Source organism: Anomaloglossus baeobatrachus, chromosome 3 (genome assembly GCF_048569485.1).
Source record: "Anomaloglossus baeobatrachus isolate aAnoBae1 chromosome 3, aAnoBae1.hap1, whole genome shotgun sequence".
NCBI lineage: Eukaryota > Metazoa > Chordata > Amphibia > Anura > Aromobatidae > Anomaloglossus > Anomaloglossus baeobatrachus.
The window spans coordinates 470,765,495-470,784,440 of NC_134355.1; the positions used below are offsets into that span (position 1 = coordinate 470,765,495).

Below are 18,946 nucleotides of genomic sequence, written 5' to 3' on the forward strand. Positions count from 1 at the left end.
GTGTTTGCTAGTATAATGGCTTGGTTAGAATGAGTTGTAGTGTGCAACGCAGGCAGACGCGCTCTGCAAATGTCTTTGCACTAGTGGGACTATAGCAAAGTCCAATAGCCACGTATAGGATGCCACTAGGTACACTGAGTGTTTGCTAGTATAATGGCTTGGTTAGAATGAGTTGTAGTGTGCAACGCAGGCAGACGCGCTCTGCAAATGTCTTTGCACTAGTGGGACTATAGCAAAGTCCAATAGCCACGTATAGGATGCCACTAGGTACACTGAGTGTTTGCTAGTATAATGGCTTGGTTAGAATGAGTTGTAGTGTGCAACGCAGGCAGACGCGCTCTGCAAATGTCTTTGCACTAGTGGGACTATAGCAAAGTCCAATAGCCACGTATAGGATGCCACTAGGTACACTGAGTGTTTGCTAGTATAATGGCTTGGTTAGAATGAGTTGTAGTGTGCAACGCAGGCAGACGCGCTCTGCAAATGTCTTTGCACTAGTGGGACTATAGCAAAGTCCAATAGCCACGTATAGGATGCCACTAGGTACACTGAGTGTTTGCTAGTATAATGGCTTGGTTAGAATGAGTTGTAGTGTGCAACGCAGGCAGACGCGCTCTGCAAATGTCTTTGCACTAGTGGGACTATAGCAAAGTCCAATAGCCACGTATAGGATGCCACTAGGTACACTGAGTGTTTGCTAGTATAATGGCTTGGTTAGAATGAGTTGTAGTGTGCAACGCAGGCAGACGCGCTCTGCAAATGTCTTTGCACTAGTGGGACTATAGCAAAGTCCAATAGCCACGTATAGGATGCCACTAGGTACACTGAGTGTTTGCTAGTATAATGGCTTGGTTAGAATGAGTTGTAGTGTGCAACGCAGGCAGACGCGCTCTGCAAATGTCTTTGCACTAGTGGGACTATAGCAAAGTCCAATAGCCACGTATAGGATGCCACTAGGTACACTGAGTGTTTGCTAGTATAATGGCTTGGTTAGAATGAGTTGTAGTGTGCAACGCAGGCAGACGCGCTCTGCAAATGTCTTTGCACTAGTGGGACTATAGCAAAGTCCAATAGCCACGTATAGGATGCCACTAGGTACACTGAGTGTTTGCTAGTATAATGGCTTGGTTAGAATGAGTTGTAGTGTGCAACGCAGGCAGACGCGCTCTGCAAATGTCTTTGCACTAGTGGGACTATAGCAAAGTCCAATAGCCACGTATAGGATGCCACTAGGTACACTGAGTGTTTGCTAGTATAATGGCTTGGTTAGAATGAGTTGTAGTGTGCAACGCAGGCAGACGCGCTCTGCAAATGTCTTTGCACTAGTGGGACTATAGCAAAGTCCAATAGCCACGTATAGGATGCCACTAGGTACACTGAGTGTTTGCTAGTATAATGGCTTGGTTAGAATGAGTTGTAGTGTGCAACGCAGGCAGACGCGCTCTGCAAATGTCTTTGCACTAGTGGGACTATAGCAAAGTCCAATAGCCACGTATAGGATGCCACTAGGTACACTGAGTGTTTGCTAGTATAATGGCTTGGTTAGAATGAGTTGTAGTGTGCAACGCAGGCAGACGCGCTCTGCAAATGTCTTTGCACTAGTGGGACTATAGCAAAGTCCAATAGCCACGTATAGGATGCCACTAGGTACACTGAGTGTTTGCTAGTATAATGGCTTGGTTAGAATGAGTTGTAGTGTGCAACGCAGGCAGACGCGCTCTGCAAATGTCTTTGCACTAGTGGGACTATAGCAAAGTCCAATAGCCACGTATAGGATGCCACTAGGTACACTGAGTGTTTGCTAGTATAATGGCTTGGTTAGAATGAGTTGTAGTGTGCAATGCAGGCAGACGCGCTCTGCAAATGTCTTTGCACTAGTGGGACTATAGCAAAGTCCAATAGCCACGTATAGGATGCCACTAGGTACACTGAGTGTTTGCTAGTATAATGGCTTAGTTATCAGTTGGAGTGTGCAGAGGACAAGAGGGTACAGTGGCAGGATTGTGGTGCTCTGGGTAGAGGAATGGAAGACTGCCTTTCTATTCCCTCCTAATGGTGAAATGCAGGTAGGAAATCCCTGACCTGGGCTACACAGACGCTGTTGCTGTTTGCAGGACCTGTCACCTATGGCTCTCTGACCCTGCCGGTTGGAGCCCTTAAAAGGACTGCTATAAAGTGCTCTCCCTAAGCTGTCTAACGCTGTGTATGCAGCGCATACAGCTGTATCGGCTATAGGACTCAGGAAGACGGAGCTGCGACAGTGATGTCTGACACCAAAGACGCAGAAGGCAGATAATGGCGTCCGTGAAGAAAATGTCCGGTTTTATAATGCAGGGACATGTGACATGCAGATCCTATCACACATGCCGTTGCTTCTCTGGCTCAAAGTCCACTTAGCTGTGTGTGTGTCTGGGATTGGCTGACATGCTGGCCCGCCCCACAAGACGCGCGCGCTTAGGGAAGGAAGACAAGAAAAAAAAAAAAAAAAAATGGCGATCGCCATTATAGAAACAGCAGTGATCTGAAGGCGCTGTTCACGCACACTATACACTGAAATGTGATAATAGTTTGATTCACAGAGTGACTTACACTATTACAGCAGAAACCAAGCTATGATTTAGCTGTTTTTTGGCTGCTAGAACCGTTCTCGAACGTTTCTAGAACTACCGAGCTTTTGCAAAAAGCTCGAGTTCTAGTTCGATCTAGAACATGCCCCAAAATCACTCGAGCCGCGAACTGGAGAACCACGAACCACGAACCGCGCTCAACTCTAATTACAAGTTCATCTCCAGAGATCTCGATGTTCCTTTGGCCACGGTGCACAACATAATGAAGTTTACAACCCATGGCGATGTAGATAATCTTCCTTGATGTGGCAGTAGAGAAAATTTGAAGAAAGGTTGTAATGCAGGATAGTCTGGATGGAGGATAAGCAGCCCCAATCAAGTTCCCAATAAATTCAAGCTGTCCTGTAGGCTCAGGGTGCATCAGTGTCAGTTTGAACTATCCATTGATAGTTGAATGAAATTAAACGCTATGGCAGGCCTCTGCTAAAAAGATAAAGATGAAGAGGAATTTAACTTTTCAGCCTGACAACGACCCTAAGCACACCTCCAAATCAACAAAAGAATGACTCCGCCAGAAGATCAGCGTTTTTAAAGGCCCACCACAGCCAAACCTAAATATATTTGAAAACGTGAGTGATCTGAAGAGGGTGGAGTGGTATACACAGGAGATGTCGTCATAATCTGACAGATTGAGAGATTTACTACTTCTTGATGTATCCATACTGATAGACGCCTATTCAAATATGGCTGTCATAAATTCAAAGGGAACTTCTACTAAGTATTTGTTTATGGTGTGTATATTTATGTAACCACATTATTTTAATTAAGGCTAGTTTCACACTTGCATTGGACGGGATCCGTAGCATTGCGTTGTGTGATGCATGCATGGATGCGTTGCATATAGTGGCACAACGCAATGCTACGGATCGTACAAAATAACGGAAAGCTTTTTTTTTTTTTTCTTTTCTTCTTACAGTTTACCGGCAGCCGACTATTGTGAACGATCAGCTGATCGCTCTTAATAGCCGGCGGCCAAGCGCTCTCACATGCCGGCGGCCGAGCGCTCAGCTGAGTGCCCTGACATGCCGGCGGCCGATCACTCAGCTGAGTGCCCTGACATGCCTGCGGCCGAGCGCTCAGCTGAGTGCCCTGACATGCCGGCGGATCAGCTGAGCGCCCTGACATGCGGGCGGCCGAGCGCTCAGCTGATCCGCCGGCATGTCAGGGCACTCAGCTGAACGCTCGGCCGCCGGCATGTCTGTGCGCCCAGCTGAGCGCCCTGACATGCCGGTGGCCGAGCGCTCAGCTGGGCGCACAGACATGCCGGCGGCCGAGCGTTCAGCTGGGTGCCCTGATATGCCGGCGGCCGAGCGCTCAGCTGGGCGCCCTGACATGCCGGCGGCCGAGCGCTCAGCTGAGTGCCCTGACATGCCGGCGGATCAGCTGAGCGCCCTGACATGCCGGCGGATCAGCTGAGTGCCCTGACATGCCGGCGGCCGAGCGCTCAGCTGGGCGCACAGACATGCCGGCGGCCGAGCGTTCAGCTGGGCGCCCTGACATGCCAGCGACCGAGCGCTCAGCTGAGTGCCCTGACATGCCGGCGGCCGAGCGCTCAGCTGAGTGCCCTGACATGCCGGCGGCCGAGCGCTCAGCTGAGTGCCCTGACATGCCGGCGGCCGAGCGCTCAGCTGAGTGCCCTGACATGCCGGCGGCCGAGCGCTCAGCTGAGTGCCCTGACATGCCTGTGGCCGAGCGCTCAGCTGAGCGCCCTGACATGCCGGTGGCCGAGCGCTCAGCTGAGTGCCCTGACATGCCGGCGGATCAGTTGAGCACCCTGACATGCCGGCGGCCGAGCGCTCAGCTGTGCGCACAGACATGGCGGCGGCCGAGCGTTCAGCTGAGTGCCCTGACATGCCGGCGGATCAGCTGAGCGCCCTGACATGCCGGCGGCCGAGCGCTCAGCTGGGCGCCCTGACATGCCGGCGGCCGAGCGCTCAGCTGAGTGCCCTGACATGCCGGTGGATCAGCTGAGCGCCCTGACATGCCGGCGGCCGAGCGCTCAGCTGAACGTTCGGCCACCAAGAAATAAAATAAAGTTTGTGATTAAAAAAAAAGCATGCGCAGTGAAAAATAGAGGTTTCCGCTGCTCAAAAAAACGTTACATGCAGCGTTCCATCCGCCCGACACTCACTGACGGTCAGCGTCAAAACAACTGATGCGCTGCGGGGCGGATGCAATTCAAGACTATCCGTTGCTATCCGTAGCTAATAGAAGTCTATGAGGAATATAACAGTTTCCTGTAAGGGTTACCGTAAGGGTATGTGCGCACGTTGCTTTTTACCTGCTTTTTACCTGCTTTTTTGCTGCTTTTTCTTCTGCGCTGTTTAATGCCAAAATGGATGTGTTCTTCTATTCAAGCAAAGTCTATGGGAATTTGGGTTTCTTGTTCACACTATGTTGTTCAAAATGCTGCCTTTTTGAGGCAGAACTTTGGTCAAAAACTCAGCTTTTCAAAGAAGCAACATGTCAATTGTTTTTGCCATTTGGGTTTTGCACTGCAAAGCTGAGTTTTTGACCAAAGTTCTGCCTCAAAAAGGCAGCATTTTGAACAACATAGTGTGAACAAGAAACCCAAATTCCCATAGACTTTGCTTGAATAGAAGAACACATCCATTTTGGCATTAAACAGCGCAGAAGAAAAAGCAGCAAAAAAGCAGGTAAAAAGCAGGTAAAAAGCAACGTGCGCACATACCCTAATTCCTCAAGGCTGCGGATAGCAACGGATCCCGTCCAACGCAAGTGTGAAACTAGCCTTAATTGTTTATTTTTCTTTTTGCAACTGAAAATATTTCAGTTTTGTTTATCAATTGAATTATACAGAATTATGGGTGACGTTACAGTGGGAAAAGTTATCAAATTATTCTTCTTGGTATGATTTGTTTTTCTTTTTTTTTTACATAACAAAAACCTGGGATTGTAACAGTGATGTGTAAACTTTTTATACACACTGTAATTGATATCATGAAGATCATGAAAGCCCGGTCTCTGTCAAGACAATAAGTACCGTAATTGTAAAACATACACTAAAGGTCAGAATCATAAGAATGCAAATTCTAGATTTGCGATTTTTTAATCACGCACTTCCCTCAAAAAAATACAGTAAAAAGTGACAAATATTTCGTATGTACCCCAAAATGACATGAATTAAAAATTTTAGCTCGGCACGCAAAAATTATGCCTTCAAAGTTAATGTACAGAAAAATAAAAATGTAACAAGCCGCCAAAAATGTGCTTTTTATTATTTTATTATTTTATATATATATATATATATTATATATATATATATATATATATATATATATATATATATATATATATATATATATATATATATCAAGACTTTACCTGGAGAATCATATTGCCTTGTCCTATCACAATATAGACCATGGAAACAGTTGTGGTTCTCACACCCCTAGACTTGACAACAGATCAGGTGGAGGTGTCGGTCTGCTGCTTTCCCCAAACTGCACTTTTCAGGTCATCCCTCCTGTTCCCTCACTTATCTTCCCTTCTTTTGAGGTTCACACTGTCAGGCTTTACAGACCCTTCTCCCTGCAGGTAGCAGTTGCATATCGCCCTCCAGGCCAAACCAGCCAGTTCTTGGATCATTTCGCTACCTGGCTTCCATATTTTTTAGCCTGTGAACTCCCCACTCTTGTCATGGGGGACTTTAATATCTCTATTGATGATCCCCTCTCCCCAGCTGCCACTCATCTTTTATCTCTTACCTCCTCTCTTGGTCTTGCACAACTAACTAACTCTTCTACACATGAAGGTGGGAATACGCTGGACCTGGTTTTCTCTCGCCTCTGCTCAGTGAATGATTTTACTAACTCCCCTCTCCTACTCTCTGACCACAACCTTCTTTCATTCTTGGTCAAGAGCTGTCAACCCACTCAGGACACCCCCACTTACCTCTCATATAGGAATATACACGCCATTAACACCCAGAAATTTCTCAAGAAGTTGCAGTCATCACTGGCCCCAATATCCTCCCTCTCATATCCTGACTCTGCTGTAAAACATTATAATGAAACCCTACAGAGTGCCCTAGATGAAGCTGCACCTGCTACACGCAGAGCAACTCGGCACAGATGGCAGCAGCCCTGGCACACGTTGCAAACACGCTTTCTCCAGCGGTGTTCCAGGTGTGCTAAATGTCTGTGGAGAAAATCCAAGCTAGCCGTAGATTTCATCCATTTTACGTTTATGCTCAAAACATACAATGCTGCCCTTTACCTCTCCAAACAAGCGTACTTTAACACCCTCATCACCTCTCTAGCCAACAATCCTAAACGACTCTTTGATACCCTCCATTCCCTCCTTGGACCAAGAGGTCTGGCCCCAACCACCAACCTCAGCGCAGATGACCTGGCCAATTATTTTAAAGAAAAAATTGACCATATACGCCAGGAAATATCCTCACAACCTCATAACACCAAACATTGTCTACCCTCCTACACTTCATCTAGCTCACTTTCACTCTTTGATCTGGTCACAGAAGAAGAAGTCACCAGGCTCCTCGCATCTTCTCGCCCTACTACCTGCACCAGTGACCCTATTCCCTCACATCTCCTTAAATCTGTCACCCCAGCTGTCACCACTCATCTAACTAAAATATTAAATCTCTTTCTCTCTCCTCTGGTGTCTTTCCCTCCTCCTTCAAACATGCCAGCATACACCCATTACTTAAAAAACTATCCCTGGACCAAAATTGTGCCGCTAACTACAGACCTGTGTCTAATCTCCCATTCATCTCAAAACTCCTGGAACGCCTGGTCCACTCCCGTCTAATCCGCTATCTGTCAGATAATTCTCTCTTCGACCTTCTACAATCCGGTTTCCGCTGCTTACATTCTACTGAAACTGCTCTTACTAAAGTCTCTAATGATCTACTTACAGCTAAATCTAATGGTCACTACTCCCTGCTGATCCTCCTGGATCTCTCTGCTGCATTCGATACTGTGGATCACCAGCTCCTTCTCACTATGCTCCGCTCTATCGGGCTCAAGGACACCGTTCTTTCTTGGTTCTCCTCTTACCTCTCTGACCGCTCATTCACTATATCCTTTGCCGGATCCTCTTCCTCTCCTCTTCCACTTACGGTCGGGGTTCCTCAGGGTTCAGTCCTAGGCCCCCTCCTGTTCTCTCTATACACAGCCCCTATTGGTCAAACCATCAGCAAATTTGTTTTCCAGTACAATCTCTATGCTGATGACACCCAACTGTACACATCTTCTCCTGACATCACCCCTGCACTAGTACAAAATACTATCGATTGTCTATCCGCTGTCTTCAACATCATGTCCTCCCTCTATCTAAAACTGAACCTGTCAAAAACTGAACTCCTTCTGTTTCCTCTCTCTCCTAACCTTCCGAAACCCAATATTACCATTTCTGTGTGTGGCTCTACCATTACGCCCCAGCAGCACGCCCGCTGTCTTGGGGTTATATTTGACTCTGATCTCTCCTTCACTCCCCACATTCGTTCACTTGCTCGTTCTTGTCAATTCCACCTCAAAAACATCTCGAGAATTCGACCTTTTCTTACCGTTGACTCTGCAAAAACTCTTAGGCTATGTGTCCACGGTAGAATGTACCTGCGGATTTTTCTGCATGAAAATCCGCGACTTTCGCGGCAAATCCGCACCTTATTTTTGCCGCGGATTTACCGAGGATTACCGCGAATTTGCCGCGGATTTTTTTTTTTCCCCCATTCTATACCCAAAATCCGCACCAAAATCCGCAACAATAATTGACATGCTGCAGATTTTTCCGGATCAAAATCCGCGGCAAATCCGCCGCGGAAAAATCCGCAGCATGGACACAGCATTTCCAAAATGCCATAGAAATGGCTTGGAAGTGCCGCTGCTGCAGATTTTCGGAAAATCCGCGGTAAATCCGTGGCAAATCCGCTGCAAAATCCGCGGTAAATTCGCAGCGTGCGCACATAGCCTAACTGTCGCTCTCATTCATTCTCGCCTGGATTATTGCAATTCTTTACTAATTGGCCTCCCTGTTACTAAACTCTCCCCTCTCCAATCCATTCTGAATGCCGCAGCCAGGATCATTTTCCTCTGCAACTGCTTCACTGATGCCTCTGCTCTTTGCCAGTCATTGCACTGGTTGCCCATCCGCTACAGAATCCAACATAAGCTTATCACTCTCACTCACAAAGCTTTCCACGGTTCTGCACCACCCTACATCTCCTCCCTCATCTCTGTCTATCATCCCACCCGTGCCCTCCGCTCTGCTAATGACCTAAGACTGACATCCTCAACAATTCGAGCCTCTCACTCCCGTCTTCAAGATTTCTCACGAGCTGCGCCTATGCTCTGGAACTCACTACCAAGAGAAATCCGATTAATTCCCAACATCCACACCTTTAAGCGAGCCCTAAAAACTCATTTCTTTAGACTAGCCTATCACCTCACTGCCCTGATCTAATCTAGTCCCTTTCTGCCCTTCCCAAAAATTTACTTCCAATTTTTGTCCCCTGTACCTGTATAAATTCTGGGCAATGACGGGTTCATGCAGCTGCTTTTGAACCCCCTATTAAATCGATGGCTGGACCATATATAACAAGCTTTTCTCCCCCCCATTCACCTTTTGTGCCTCCCCTATTTCCTCATAGACTGTAAGCTTACGAGCAGGGCCCTCACTCCTCCTGGTATCTTAATGTTGTTATTTTGTATTGTCTCATATTGTCTGTACATGTCCCCTGAATTGTAAAGCGCTGCGGAATATGTTGGTGCTATAGAAATAAAAATTATTATTATTATTATTATTATTATGGTTCTTGGAAGACAAGGAAGGAACAATACAACCACGAAAATCAGAATTGAAAAATTGTCCTGAAGGAGTTAAGGGGGCTTTACACGCTACGACATCGCTAATGCGAACTCGTTGGGGTCACGGAATTGGTGACGCACATCCGGTCGCATTAGCGACGCCGTTGCGTGTGACACCTATGAGCGATTTTGCATCGTTGCAAAAACGTGCAAAATCGCTCATCGGTGACATGGGGGTCCATTCTCAAATATCGTTACTGCAGCAGTAACGAGGTTGTTCCTCGTTCCTGCGGCAGCACACATCCCTCCGTGTGACGCTGCAGGAACGAGGAAGCTCTCCTTACCTGCCTCCCGGCCGCAATGCGAAAGGAAGGAGGTGGGCGGGATGTTCGTCCCGCTCATCTCCGCCCCTCCACTTCTATTGGGCGGCGGTTCAGTGACGCAGCTGTGACGCTGAACAAACCGCCCCCTTAGAAAGGAGGCGGTTCGCCGGTCACAGCGACGTCGCCAGGCAGGTAAGTATGTGTGACATGTCTGGGCGATGTTGCGATTTGCCCGTGTCGCACAACAGATGGGGCGGGTACCCACGCTAGCGATATCGGTACCGATATCGCAGCGTGTAAAGTAGCCTTTAGAGTTAATTACTTAGATCTAGACTAATCTTGGCAGTGAAAAATCAAAGCTCAGAATTGTAAAGGGTCATCCATCTATTCTTTGCATCTTTTATTTAATTCAGAATAACATCTTCAAGGCTTCACAAAAACTAGAGAATTTGAAGTGTCAACTTAATTGGGACCAGCAAGCTCTAGAGGCCTGGCTTGAAGAATCTGCTCGTAAAGATGAAGATACTGTTGCCATTCAAAAGTATGCACAGAAGGATGAAGGAAAAATTAAGGTAAGTCACCTTATATAACTTAAAAGTATTTTCCTGTTGTCGAAAGTAGTGTTATATCACATGAATATCCCGTTGCTTAGTGACTGGTGTGAGAACCGAGAAAGGGCCCTCTGATTCTGGTTTAGTGCTGCAGCTCCTTCACAGTTACCCTTACATGGCTATGCAGGGAACTGCAGAATGGCATTATTCACTTCACTGGTAACCCCATTAAATTCATGCATAATATTCTATATGTATCTATTGCATAACTCTTATTTCTTTCTCTAGGATCTGTCACTACAGGTTGAAAGACTGACCGTAGAGTCCAACCACAAACGCAAACTTTTGGATAATGAGCTTACAGAGACAATCACTACACAGGTTTGTATTTGCACAAGAATCTTCCAATATTTGATCTATTAGTCCATTATTAATAGAGAGGCTGTGAACTCAGCCCGGGTGGGTGAACAATTATTGCATTGATGTCAAGTTATTTTTTGTTTTCTACAACCATATACATCTCTTCAGTGCAGATGTTACTTGGAAATAGACAAAGCATCCATTAGTTAACAGACCCACCCTCCGTATATATTCCATTAATCGGTTCCTAGTGTGAAACTAAAAATACAAAGACGGAATTTAAAAACATAGATGTGCACAGACCCAGATATCTGACCAATTCTTATAATAATAGAAATATGTTTTTTTGTGTATAAACTACAACTATTGTATTGCTTAATATGATTATACAAGTAATGTTAAAAACAGGTTACTGCACAGATAGATTTGCCTTTCAGATTGAATTGGACAAAGCAGCCGAGGATTTCCGCAAGGCCCACTCAGAGCGACAACAGCTTATTCAACAGTGGGAAAACACCATTGATCAGATGCAGAAAAGAGATAGAGAAATTGACCAGTGTGCCCTGGTAAGTGAGGCATTTCTCTCCAGTAGTAACTGTTAAACCAATTAAACCGGTCACAGAATTATGTGTCAGGCATATTGGGATATAAGCCAAGTGACATGAAATAGTCATGGAAACAGTGGGGTGTAAGGCCACTTCTGAATTTATTTAATCTGCGTAAATGCGAACTGTACTTTCAACAAACTTTGCATAAATCAAAAGTATAAACATATAAGAAACTTTGGAATATATCTTATCAGACAGATATGGTTTTTTTCTTCATTTATAAGCCAATTCTTCTCCTTCAGCCTGCCCCTTGAATTCACCTTCTACTTTGATAAAAGCCTTTGGGGTACTTTGCATGCTGCAACATCGCAAGCCGATGCTGTGATGTCGAGCGTGATAGTCCCCGCCCCCGTCGCAGCAGTGATATCTTGTGATAGCTGGCGTAGCGAACATTATCGCTACGCCGGCTTCACATGCACTCACCTGCCGAGCGACGTCGCTCTGGCCGGTGACCCGCCTCCTTCCTAAGGGGGCGGGTTGTGCGGCGTCACAGCGACATCACACGGTAGGTGGCCAATAGCAGCGGAGGGGCGGAGATGAGCAGGATGTAAACATCCCGCCCACCTTCTTCCTTCCGCATTGCAGCCGGGAGGAGATGTTCCTCGCTCCTGCGGCTTCACACACAGCGATGTGTGCTGCCGCAGGAACGAGGAACTACATCGTACCTGTCGCTGCACCAGCATTATGGAAGTGTCAGACCCTACTCCGATGATACGATAACGACGCTTTTGCGCTCGTTAATCGTATCAAAAAGGATTTGCACACTACGATATCGACTGCGACGCCGGATGTGCGTCACTTTCGATTTGACCCCACAGACATCGCACCTGCGATGTCGTAGTGTGCAAAGCCCGCCTTATTCCGTCTTTCCCAAGACAAAAATATGGCAGCACAATCAGATGTCAGGTTACACCTTGTATTATATTCTATGGAGAGGGAAGAAGAGTGAGGAACAGAGTGGTATAACAAGCAGGAGTAGACAATAAAAATTGTTCTGAGCTTTCTAAGAAGTCTTTTACCTCATGCCACAGAGCTAGATTCACAGCTACCCTGCTCTACTATAATTTCCATTATTCTGCTTCTGTGTGTGTATGAACTAAGGAATGATTGCAGGAATCCATCTCTGTGTTTTGATCTGTGTATGGAAGACATCATAGCAGGTAGTCTCTTTTTTCATCTGCTCAATTGCAAGTTAAGAAATAGAGCCTGAAGAGGGGGAAACTGGGGAAAATGCATGATAAAAGTCATATTATGGCCAGAAATAATGTTACTCCCACAACAAAAACTGCTCATTTTGAAAAGTTAATTGAAAGTACAGTTACCTGCTAAGTAAGGCAAACTATCTAATTGAATGATTTCATTTTTTTTATCAAACTGCTTGCACATCCATATTTGAACTCCATAGGAGACTATATCAAGTCTGATGTCTTATATGCCACTCTTGCGCTATAACTGGTTGGAGTAAGGTGCTTTAAATTTAGTAAGAGTCACATCTTTAGGCTTTCTATGAGACAGAAAATAAGATGTATGCCAACTACAATTTATTCCACATTTTTACCATACATCATAACCAATGGCATTGCAATGCATTTACTTTTACAAAATTGCTAAACATATTTTTGCATGTATGAAATAATATTTTGAAAAATCAATAAAAATGTGGTGGTTGGTTTTCTGGTTCAAACAGAGTGTAGAGGTAAGGGTTATTCTTGACTGATGTAGGTTCTGCACTTACAGCTTTCCTGCATCTCGCCCTATTCCCAGACTCCTTTCTCTAGGTCACTCATGTTTCAGTGACCTGTCAGTTAGAGGCAGCAGGCAGCCAGTGGGGAATCGGGAGTGAGGCAGGAGGGCTGGAAGGACAGTTCTCACCCCACTGCAATTCCAGATTTCCTGCCTCACTCCCTATTCCCCACCCGATGCCTGCCTCCTTTCTTTAGGTCACTCATGTCTCAGTAACCTATCAGTCAGAGGCAGGAGGCATGCAGCAGGTGGGGAATCGGACTAGAGGAAGGAGGGCTGGAAGGGCAGTGCCCACCCCCACTGCACTTATAGCTTTCCTGCTTCTCGCCTATTCCCCGCCTCCTTTTTCTAGGTCATTCATGTTTCAGTAACCTGTCAGTTAGAGGCAAGAGGTGGGGAATCGGAATAGAGGAAGGAGGGCTGGAAGGGCAGTGCCCACCCCCACTGCACTTATATCTTTCCTGGTTTTCTCCCTATTCCCAACCAGGGGCATGCCTCCTTTTTCTAGGTCATTCATGTTTCAGTAACCTGTCAGTCAGAGGTGGGAGGTGGGGAATCAGGAGAGAGGCAGAAGGGCTGGAAGGGCAGTGCCCACCCCCACTGCACTTGCAACTCATTACCATACAATTTCAATAAAGGATTTCTCTAAAACAGTAAAATACATTTCTACAAGAAAGGTGAGGATTTACTGAGCATTAAAGCACCTTTAAAAATATATAATTAGTTTGGGGTATAAAATGTTGATGATTCTTTAAAAAAAAGATTTACAAATGTGTTTATCTAGAATTAAATTTTGTTTATTAAAAGTTTGTCCAGAATCGTTCTTACATCGTTCTTAGACTGAATGTTCAGCCTTAAACTTCCTTCTTTTTTCTAAGGATCGTGAACCACACAACAATTGATGTGCTACATGAGATACTCTGTTTTTTTATCCTAGCGATTGGCCCAGGTGAAACAAGAATTACGAGAAAGAGAAAATATTATAAAAGAGAAAATTCAGTTTTTGAACAGCGAAATAGAGAATAATAAGGAATATGAAAAGAAGATTTCTAGTGTAGAAAGAAAGGCTGCCAAACTGAGGCAGGACTATCAGGAGCAAGAGAATATTCAAAGTCAACTACAAGATGAGGTATGGAAGAAAAGAAATGTTCTTCATTAAGAAGCTTCTAAAAACACAAGGGATGACTTGGTCAAATGCAAACTCCTGGCCCCGGTTCTACTAGGAAGCATGGCAAATCGGTGAAACCCTATGATATGCACGGACTCTTAAATGTCTGCAGATCGTATGGTTGAAAAACACATGTAGGAATTAAGCAAACAAATCTGACCGGACAATACTATAATACCTGCTTTGTAATCTGATGTCTTAAGGCCCAGTCACACTAAAACAACTTACCAGCGATCCCAACAACGATACAACCTGATAGGGATCGCTGGTAAGTTGTTAGGAGGTCGCTGGTGAGATGTCACACTAAGCGACGCTCCAGCGATCCCACCAGCAACCTGACCTGGCAGGGATCGCTGGAGCGTCGTTACACGTGGAAGCATGCTGCGCTTGGTAACTAAGGTAAATATCGGGTAACCAACCCGATATTTACCTTGGTTACCAGCGCACACCGCTTAGCGCTGGCTCCCTGCACACCTAGCCACAGTACACATCGGGTTAATTACCCGATGTGTACTCTGCTACGTGTGCAGGCAGCAGGACCCGGCTTCTGCGGACGCTGGTAACCACGGTAAACAGCGGGTAACCAAGAAGCCCTTACCTTGGTTACCCGATATTTACCTTCGTTACCAGCGTCTGCCACTCTCAGCTGTCAGTGCCGGCTCCTGCTCCCTGCATTCCTAGCCACAGTACACATCGGGTTAATTACCGATGTGTACTCTGCTACGTGTGCAGGCAGCAGGAGCCGGCTTCTGCGGACGCTGGTAACCACGGTAAACAGCGGGTAACCAAGAAGCCCTTACCTTGGTTACCCGATATTTACCTTCGTTACCAGCGTCCGCCGCTCTCAGCTGTCAGTGCCAGCTCCTGCTCCCTGCATTCCTAGCCACAGTACACATCGGGTTAATTACCCGATGTGTACTCTGCTACGTGTGCAGGCAGCAGGACCCGGCTTCTGCGGACGCTGGTAACCACGGTAAACAGCGGGTAACCAAGAAGCCCTTACCTTGGTTACCCGATATTTACCTTCGTTACCAGCGTCTGCCACTCTCAGCTGTCAGTGCCGGCTCCTGCTCCCTGCATTCCTAGCCACAGTACACATCGGGTTAATTACCCGATGTGTACTCTGCTACGTGTGCAGGCAGCAGGAGCCGGCTTCTGCGGACGCTGGTCACCACGGTACACAGCGGGTAACCAAGAAGCCCTTACCTTGGTTACCCGATATTTACCTTCATTACCAGCGTCCGCCGCTCTCAGCTGTCAGTGCCGGCTCCTGCTCCCTGCATTCCTAGCCACAGTACACATCGGGTTAATTACCCGATGTGTAGTCTGGCTATGTGTGCAAGGAGCAGGAGCCGGCACTGACAGCTGAGAGCGGCGGACGCAGGTAACGAAGGTAAATATCGGGTAACCAAGGTAAGGGCTTCTTGGTTACCCGCTGTTTACCGTGGTTACCAGTGTCCGCAGAAGCCGGCTCCTGCTGCCTGCACATTTAGTTGTTGCTCTGTCGCTGTCACACACAGCGATGTGTGCGTCACAGCGGGAGAGCAACAACTAAAAAATGGCCCAGGACATTCAGCAACAACCAACGACCTCACAGCAGGGGCCAGGTTCTTGCTGGATGTCACACTAAGGAACATCGCTAGCAAGTTGTGCATCAGCAGCGATGTTGCTAGCGATGTTGCTTAGTGTGACGGTACCTTTAGTGTCCAGAGATCACGCTTTGAAGACACAATCGTCCTTTTAAGAAATAGAATTGCATAAATTATTTTCTTTACAGCTGTTGCGGTGGTTGTCAAAGTCATGAAAGTTTCTGTATTTTTAATATTCCCCACATAGTTTCTACGTTATAAGCTAATGTCAAAGAAAAGTTAAACATTAAAAGGTTGTCCTATCATATGATATTGAATAATCATCAATATCAGATCGGGGGGATCTGACTCCTGGTACCCCCATAATTCAGATGTTATTCGCTCCTGTGCCAACCGAGTGTAAGCATTTAACAGAGCTGCTCTGCATAACTCCATTTAATGCGTTGTGGCCGCATTGAATATACTCGTAATGGCCACTACACATTGAATAGAGCTACAACTAAGCCTTTTTTTAATAGCAACATAATGCCATTAGTATCAGCCATTTAGAAAGGTATAAAAAATTAAGAAGTAATTACCTAATGGTATTTTTCAAGAACTGATTCTTTGTCTTCCGCCCACCATATTTGACTTCTATTGCAATCTTGAACAAGGCAGAAGGAGTGTACAGAGCGTAATTATGCAGCCTCACACTGTGAGATAGCTACTTTATTTCCTGACATGCCTTTCTTCTAAGTTGAGATTTTAAGGGGGTGAATTTACATGATGGGCTAGAACACTGCAAGGACTATGGAGGTTCTCACAGTGAAGTGATGTCACATTGTGGCTGAGCAAAAGTCATTCATGTCATGTGAACAGAATAAAGCAATTGTGTACAGGTACAAGCTTCTATCACTGCATAATACACAAACAATAGAATACAGCAGCACTCCGTATGTACTAAGATGTATGCACACCATCGAATATATGAAATCTGGACTGCATTAAATCTCTATGGAATATACTTATAAAATGAAGGTAATTAGCCCACAAATTGGCCAGTTTATAATTTTTTTGGAGGTGCTGGTCATTTTTTTTGTAGTATACTATTGGAGGTGGTGACTGCCTCCTTATTTTGCTGAGCACTCCTCCCATCAGCCTGGGGCTGTTTTAAAATTAATGCCGAATCCTACCTTCCCTTTAAACTTGTAGGATTTTTTTAAGCCTGGGAGGGGCATGTTTGATAAATATTAGGTTTCGGGTCCAATCAAAAAACTGTACACCTTGTCTTGGCTGGTGGGCTCTCATGAATTGGCCAATTTCTATACCTTCATTTTAGAAGGATATTCCATATAGCAATTATGAAGTCCAAATTCCATATATTCAATGTTTTCATATATTGTAGCACTTACAGAGTGCTGCTGTATTAGTTCACATCTTATGAGATTGAGCTTCAGTCTTAGGGGTACTTTGCACGCTGTGACATCGCAAGCTGATGCTGCAATGCCGAGCGCGATAGTCCCCGCCCCCGTCGCAGCTGCGATATCCTTGTGATAGCTGACATAGCGAACATTATCGCTACGGCAGCTTCACATGGACTCACCCACCCTGCGACGTCGATCTGGCCGGCGACCCGCCTCCTTATTAAGGGGGCGGGTCGTGCGGCGTCACTGCGACGTCACACGGCAGGCGGCCAATAGGAGCGGAGGGGCGGAGATGAGCAGGATGTAAACATCCCGCCCACCTCCTTCCTTCCGCATATCCTACGGAAGCCGCGGTGACGCCGTTAGGAGATGTTCCTCGCTCCTGCGACTTCACACACAGCGATGTGTGCTGCCGGAGGAGCGAGGAACAACATCGGACCGTCGCGTCAGCGTAATTATGGATTACGCCGACGCTGCACCGATGATACGATTATGCCACTTTTGCGCTCGTTAATTGTATTATCGAACCTTTACACACTACGATGTCGCATGCGATGCCGGAAGTACGTCATTTTCAATTTGACCCCACCGACATCGCACCTGCGATGTCGTAGTGTGCAAAGCCCGCCTTAGCCAAAGCTTATGATTTTGTCAGAGTTAAGTCATACGACTGACCTAAGGAATCACAATAATGACTGCCAGAGGATATATGGAAAATAAATCTTGTATTGATAGCACTATTCAGAGATTTATAGTAAAATTGCCAAAACTGTGTTTTTAACCGCTTCCTGACATATCATATACTTTATGTTGGTTGCCAATGTATGGAGTTGGCTCAGGAGCTAAGCCCACATCATCACTGGTTGATACACAGCAGGCAGCATGTTGTAATAGCATTGACCGGAGCATGCTCCAATCGCTCCTGTTTAACAATTTAAATGCTGATATCAATCTCTGACTGACAATTACACTGCGTGATCACATGCATTACTTCCATCAGCCCCCTACTATGCAATTATGGGGAGTTAATGGGTTGTCGTGGCAGTTGTGGGCCTAGAATAGGCGCCCCTGGCTCCCATTTTTGTCCTAAGGCCCCGTCACACTAAGCAACATCGCTAGCAACATCGCTGCTAACGAACAACTTTTGTGACGTTGCTAGCGATGTTGCTGTGTGTGACATCCAGCAACAACCTGGCCCCTGCTGTGAGGTCGTTGGTTGTTGCTGAATGTCCTGGGCCATTTTTTAGTTGTTGCTGTCCTGCTGTGAAGCACACATCGCTGTGTGTGACAGCGAGACAGCAACAACTAAATGTGCAGGCAGCAGGAGCCGGCTTCTGCGGAGGCTGGTAACCACAGTAAACATCGGGTAACCAAGAAGCCCTGTCCTTGGTTACCCGATATTTACCTTTGTTACCAGCCTCCGCTGCTCTCACTGTCAGTGCCGGCTCCTGCTCTGTGCACATGTAGCTGCAGGACACATCGGGTTAATTAACCCGATGTGTGCTGTAGCTAGGAGAGCAAGGAGCCAGCGCTAAGCATTGTGCGCTGCTCCCTGCTCTGTGCACATTTAGCTGCAGCACACATCGGGTAATTAACCCGATGTGTGCTGTAACTAGGAGAGCAAGGAGCCAGCGCTAAGCATTGTGCGCTGCTCCCTGCTCTGTGCACATTTAGCTGCAGCACACATCGGGTAATTAACCCGATGTGTGCTGTAACTAGGAGAGCAAGGAGCCAGAGCTAAGCAGTGTGCGCTGCTCCCTGCTCTGTGCACATTTAGCTGCAG

At 46.3% G+C, this 18,946-nt stretch overlaps 1 protein-coding gene across 2 annotated transcripts in view; it reads left to right on the top strand.

Annotated features, from left to right (window-relative positions):
* Positions 1–18,946, top strand: part of CCDC39 (coiled-coil domain 39 molecular ruler complex subunit) — a 137,712-nt gene that overhangs the window by 44,285 nt on the left and 74,481 nt on the right. For both annotated transcript variants that reach the window (XM_075338542.1, XM_075338543.1), the window contains exons 4-7: positions 10,155–10,313; positions 10,581–10,673; positions 11,090–11,218; positions 13,941–14,132. In XM_075338542.1, the coding sequence (XP_075194657.1) occupies positions 10,155–10,313; positions 10,581–10,673; positions 11,090–11,218; positions 13,941–14,132 (573 nt within the window). The remainder of the gene's footprint in view (positions 1–10,154; positions 10,314–10,580; positions 10,674–11,089; positions 11,219–13,940; positions 14,133–18,946) is intronic.